Genomic DNA, 6728 nt, shown 5'->3' on the forward strand with positions numbered 1-6728 from the left:
TAACGATAGATTGAAGATAGATAGATAGATAGATAGATAGATTGAAGATAGATTTGCTGCTGTCATACTAGCTCAATCTAAATCACAGAGAAGAAGGAAAGGCATTGAAATACAGACGGATTGGCATGCTTCACTAGGGGTCGAGAAGAGCTCCGTGTACTTTTCTTTCTTTCACAATTGCTTATCTAGATCGATGAGGTGATGGAAGTAACGGATCTCCAGCTATCAACTGGGATGGCTTTATCTCTCTCTCTCTCTCTTTCGGTTCTTTCTTGCTTTTCTTGTCTTCTTCTTTTCTGTGTAGGACTGTGTTGTATGAGTATGTTAGGGTTGTCTGTGTATGTGACGTTTATCGTGACCTTGACTCTCCTCTTGGGGCTCATATGGCCGGCGATGCATGAAGTCCGGTAAGATCCTCTCAAAAGAGAAAGGAGAAAAGAAAGCTTCGTTCCCGTCCTTAAGACAGACATCTCTTCCTTTTCTCTCTTTATCAAAATTTTCATTGACATTCCTATCTACCCCTTGGCTTATCAAATGCGACTACGCATTCTAGACCTCCCTGCTATCTTACTCTTATCTGTGTCGTCGTCTCCTTGCCATGTACCCCCAGTCTATTGCAAGCCACCGACATATATACATCTGTTTTTCCTTGTCCTATATATATATATATATACACATGTATAGCATGTATATGTATACATAGATGTAAGAGAGGTGTATGTGTGTTTGTATGCAGTCGATGCGGAATTTCACTCTCCTTAACCGATGTGTCTGCATGTTGAGACCCACACGAGGCCTAGTAAGGTGGTAGACTGAGAAAGGAAGAGAAAGGCGATGTGATCTTCCTACTGTCGACACCTTCCTGCCTTGTTTTCCGTTAGATAAACAAGGCCTTTACCTTTCTATAGAGTGAACCAACAGAAGGAGAAAGAATGTCTCTGGCTTACTCTCTTCCCCCTTCTTCATTCTGTCTCTCTCGCTCTTTCTGGTGTATCTGGAAAATTCTAAGGTGTAGACGGATAGAGAAGAAAGAGAAGGTTTATCATTTCCCCTTGTATCTCTCTTTCTGTCTTCTTCGTCTCTTTCGTTCAGATTTCTTTCGAGGCTTTGTAATACATCTCTTATCATAACAGATCGCCTACGTAACTTCATTGTCACATGTCCGGCCTATAATCGGTTCGGCGCGAAGAATCTTACAGTAGGGCAAAGAGACGGAAATCTAACTAACTCCTTCACATCCAAACCAACACTCCAAGACGAGAGAGGATCTCTCCGTAGTCAGCACTCATACATACACATCAACCTTCATACACTCGAGTATTCTCTGTATGTGCAGGTGTACAGAATATACAGCGAGGAGTTAGAAGCATTCAATGAGATGTTGATACTAAACATGTAGAGAGATGTGAAGTGAAGCTAGATCAATCTGTCGAGCAATTCTTCGATGGGCTATAACGGTGAAGTTCCAGTCCATATACACCTGAGAAACCGCATATAAAGGTAGATCTTTATCCTCTGGCTTGAACGCACTGTTGGAGATGATCATATGACAAGGCTACGGCAACGGCTATGGAGACTGGCTACATTGACTGTCTTTGCATGCGGTCTATAATCGGAGGAGTTGCTGAAAAGGACTTTCCAATGAGACGGTGAAGAATCGACTTCTCCTACGAGAGGCAGAACTTTTCTAAGAAGAGACGAGAAAAGAACAGAAAAGAAGAGGTAGTTTTTTCTTCCTTTCTTTGTCTCCCGTCATGGTCTCTTCCTTTTCAAGTGCCACCTATCTTTTATGTCCCCTTGGGTTTCCACGAAATTCCTTCTCCCTGTCTTTCTCTTCTCCTTTTTGATCTTTTCATTTCTTTTTCGCTTCTTTCAGCTCGCATGCGTCGAGTGTCCATCGGGAGGGGGATCAGCTAGCCATGCAACCGCCGAGAATCTGGATGGGAATTTGTATCCTCAGAGCCAAGTGCAAGTCCATGAGATTTCTCCTTCGCCATCTGCAGAATCTTACGCTCGACTTGAAGTTTCTATGCATGATCTCGTAGAAGGCTGTGTAACGGGGCACCTCGGAAGACCCCATGCATGTATCTTCATTGAGAACAGCTCGGTGGGAGAATTTCATTTCCGATCTCTTAGACTGTACAAAGAGTAAGTCAGGAGAAGCTGTCTTATCTGTCCTTCTTTCTTGCATGTTTCTGAACTCTTAACGACTTCATGGCATGTTTCGCCTTGTACATGAAACGTAGCTGCAATAGATTCATGTAAGATAGCTGCTCGTCTCTAGGGGACGTGGGGCTGTATTGAGAAGCCAGTCTTAGAGAATCGAAACAGGAGTTGTGTGTCTTGTCTAGACAGAGATAGCTGTCGGTATGGAGATATCCGTACAGTATGCGTATGGGCAAGAAGTATACTATGGGTAACATAGTCCTTGGAGAAGCAGGAGAGAAGGAAAGAAGACAAGAAGCCATGGTATCAAATGCACGGGATCCATGAGAGAAGCACTACTTACCCTCTTTACTAGAACCCTTATACATCATATATACATATATATATACATACGTCTACGTGCCTGTTTGAGTTACCTGTCTAGTATACGTTTGACTTAGCGAATGGATCTGCCCTTTGTGCGTTTTCAGTCCATGAGTGTTTTTCTTCTTCTTCTTCTTCGTTTTCTGCTCGAGATCTAGATCTGTCCCTTCAGTGTATAGGGCTGGCTGTAGGTATATATGATCTACAAAACTTGTCAGGAGAGTAGCTTCCTCTTCTCCCTCTACAAGGCAGGCTTCTGCATGCATAAAACCTACAGCAACAACAACAGCAGCACCTCTTTTCATTCTTATCTTTCCCACGACAGTTCCTATCGGTCGAGCAGAAGACCTTATCTCCTAAGAGCCACATGAGGTTCCTCTTTCTATATGGCCCATGGTCAGATGAGTAGAGCGACAGAAATCTATCTATCTATCTGTGGATGAATAGCTAGGTAGATTAACTAAAGGTGGACAGATAGATAGATTTCTGTCGCTGTAGTCATGTGTCTATGGGTGATATGAAAACTTCATTCTAGTCATTAGATAGATAGATAGATATAAGTTAAGACAGGTACATCTTTTCTTCTTCAAAAGAGGACTGAATGTTTTTTTTCTTTGTATTGTCGTGTCTGCATGTCTTAGGGATGATACAGCCCAAGAGATTGATGGCTTCCTTGCAGAAGATCCTGTGACTGCTAACGCTGGGCCTCTTTTGAGCTCGTAAGTTCTACACATGAGGAGCAATGCACACGCATGCTCTTTCTTTTCAGATCTGCGTATATGTATACAGGGTAGATAGACAGACAGAATCCGTATATGCATATATATATATAGATATAGATAAGGAGATATCTGGAGTTGATGACGTGAGTGAAGCGTCGCTGTATGCTTGTCTTCGATACATACTAAACCTGAGAAACAAGAAGAGAGAGAGACTACAGTAGCACTGGTAAAACAGGAGATGACTTACTGGAAGTCTTGGCTTTCATGAGCTTGTAGAGCTCTGTTTCTATGAAGGCCTGCAAAGGCACTCTAGGCGCGTATGTCCTGCACACCCAAAAGGCATTAGTTGGCTTTACGTACATAGGCAGAGATCATGAAGTGACTGCTGAAGAAGCCTCCGTCCCTTAGTGGTGAAAGGACGTCTTAGATAAGGGATAGACAGATAAGGAAAGAAGAAGTTATTTCATGATTCTTCTGTATCCGTGTTTTCTGACTGGCTCTTTCCACTAAGAAGAGATGTATATATGCACGAAGTCTAGCAACGGAGCTAAGGAGGCAAAGGAGGCGATCGGAGAAGGTCGTGTGTCTTTTGCCTATCTTAGAGTGAGAGGCTTTGGTGCGTCTCCTGCGGAGATGTATATGATGGTCACGGAGTGTATGTCTGCTTGGTTTGAAGATGTATAGACAGTTGATTGTGTACACCTCTCTTGACTGTATACGTGGGGTAGTGTGTACGTGCATGAATGCTTGTCTGTAACTGTAGAGGTTTAGGAGGCCTTACTTCACTCCTGCCTCTCGCCAAACTTCCCCAGATGGGATCCCCAGATGATGTGTGTGATACAAAGGCGAAAGCTATCAGTATATACATATGTCGGTAGAGAGATATATAGGTGGATCTATCTTCTCTACTCACACAGGGAGTTCACTCTTGTTCAGAGATACCCCAGTCCCCTTCCGTCTAGCTGTATGTGCCTACTGCTTGTTTGACCTTCTCTACCATATAAGGTAAACCACATATATATACTTATCTATCACTCTATCTATCTATCTCACTAGGTCCGAATCTTTTTATTTATGTGGAAGGTACAACGTGTAGACACGTATTTTCCTTGTCTACACCCTGAACGTACCTGTGTGACATAGCGTCACCTCGAAGATAGATCCACATAAGATATCTCATCTGAATGAAGAGAGAAGCTCTATGTGATCTGGTTGTTCTGTTTCTCCCCCCAGGATTCTCTTATCACATGTCGAAGAAGGGAAGAAGACAGGTGGAGAAATAACGACCATCTCTGTGGAAGCTCAGCCTTTTGCAGAGCAGAGCTCTTCATATTTCTGTTTTAGAAGGGATCCTCATCATAGTCGTCGTTTAGATAGAGGAGGAGCTCCGGCTGAAGTAGGGAGTGAATATGTCGATCAGATCTCTTGGGATTTAGCTTGTCGACCAATCCCTCATTGTATCCAACCAGCTGAGACACCTCTACTAGAGAAGTCGAGTTGTCGACCTCCTAGTGCAGATACCATCTGTCCGAGTCCATTAGGTACCCGATCGTTGTGTTAGCTTGAAAGAATCTTTCGCCTTTCTCTGGAAATTGTCTTTGTATCTATGTAGAGAGCGTACGTGTAGAAGAGACAAGGTTTTCATTCCATCGCGCTCTTGTCGGTGGGAAAGAAAGAAAGAGTCTGTCAATAGGAGAAGAGAGAGGATAGGCTAAGATAGATATACCAGATACGCACAGACGTCTATTTATGTAGATTTTTATTTCACGCCAGGTGGGCTCGTGTGTCTAACTATGTGGAGGCTGAGACGGAGAGAGGTGAGTGGGGGACAGAGGATAGCGAGAATAGAAAGAAAAGAAGAGAGGTAGAAGTGTGCCATAAGTGTTTATTATCCTCATTTCTATCGACAGACTCCTTCCTAACCTTTGCTCTATGATGGGCCTGCTCTTTTGGGAGCTCTGAGTATATATAAATCCGCATACGTTATAATTCTCTTTCTAACCGCGTGTACGTGGCCTACATACATATCTATATGCACTTACTTGTGCGTACCTTCTCTTCTTCGATTTCTTCATATCATAGCAAGAAAAAGACACCGGGCAACTCACCCCCGCTTTCCGCTACAACCTTGAGAGATCATCAGAAATCCAAACTCTCCTATCAATTAGCATGCATCCTCTTACTTGCGGCGTCGGTGGCCGTTGTTGTCGCGCTCAGTCCTTCGTCTTAAGAACTGCACCCTCACTTAACCTCGATTACCCGGAGAAAGTTCAAGAGAAAATCGGAGAAACACAGAGGACTCTGACTGAATTATGTGTGGCTCGCTTTCCTAGAGTTACGAGGAAGAAAGTGTACATACAGACGATCACTCAGGCTGCTTTCTTCTTTTCTTTCCTGCTATGTGTATCATACGTAACAGCCCGCCAAGGAGCTGCCTGTTTATGAATGAGCAGTAGATGAGCGGACACATGAACGAATGAATGAAAGAGTAGACGTGTAAATCGATATCTAAATCAGTCTCGCCGCTGGTTTGATACTGGGAGGTATGCGGCTCACCTCCCCGCAAGAGATGCCCGAGGGCAAAGTTTTCACTTGGAAACTGAGGACTCTTACCGGGAGGGTTGACGGTGGAGGAGGAGAGATTGTACCCACGTAAACATATGTATCGAGATATAGCTTCACTACACCAACTGTTGTGTTTCTATAGAACGGTTCCTGCTTCTTTCTTCACAAATGTTTTTCACTCGGGTCGTCAAACAGACCGGTGAGAATGAAAGGATTGCAAAAGTTGAAGGTTGTATGGCGACGTGATGCCGTTACATTTACAAAGAGACATATCTATGTACGTAGGACCTATGCATGCGCGTAGATGTTTTTCAAACACAGCTTACTGGCGTGAAACAGACACAAGGGGCTGCTGATCCCTGATGCTGCATGTCCTATTGTTCCTATAGTAGAAGAGGTTTCGAATAGAAGTCTTTTGTCGCGGGTCCTCAGACAGGGACAAAGAGTTTTAGTGAGAATCCATGTATGGAGAAGATCTTTGCAACCCACAGCGGAGAAAGAACAGGAAGTGCCAATAGTGAGGTGTGGAGCTATAAATTGAGCCAAACGAAGTCTACGAGAGATATCTTGATACTAGGATATATCAGAGTGTATCGCGGCTGTTAATCGTTATAGTTCTTTAGATGTTATAAGAGCTAGTGTGTTCGGATTCGCCTTACAGACTAAGTCCTACTCATACGTTCACGGTATGTATCGCTTCAAGGACTTCTATGATTAGGCAGTTGGTGTTCAGAAAGAGATTAACCAAAAGCCTTCACGCGAGCCTTTCTTATATCTCAATGTTGACCTGAGAGAAAGCACTTCGGAGAAGCTCTCCGCACTACTTTGCCTTTCCTACTCGAAAAGAAGAAAAGTCGGGGTCCAACAGACCGGGGCTTCCCGCGTGCTTCCAGTTAAAGGGAATGTGAAGAA

At 43.7% G+C, this 6728-nt stretch overlaps 1 protein-coding gene across 1 annotated transcript; it reads left to right on the forward strand.

The window, feature by feature from the left end:
- Positions 1-5: 5 nt before the first annotated feature.
- On the forward strand, positions 6-5295 carry CSUI_003700 (uncharacterized protein). The gene is made up of 5 exons (XM_068063895.1): positions 6-407; positions 1093-1198; positions 1877-2148; positions 3171-3248; positions 4485-5295. The coding sequence occupies exons 1-5, from the start codon at positions 202-204 to the stop codon at positions 4810-4812; spliced, it is 990 nt and encodes a 329-aa protein (XP_067924116.1). The 5' UTR covers positions 6-201; the 3' UTR covers positions 4813-5295.
- Positions 5296-6728: the final 1433 nt, after the last annotated feature.

Source organism: Cystoisospora suis (genome assembly GCF_002600585.1).
Source record: "Cystoisospora suis strain Wien I chromosome Unknown contig_1670, whole genome shotgun sequence".
Lineage (NCBI taxonomy): Eukaryota > Apicomplexa > Conoidasida > Eucoccidiorida > Sarcocystidae > Cystoisospora > Cystoisospora suis.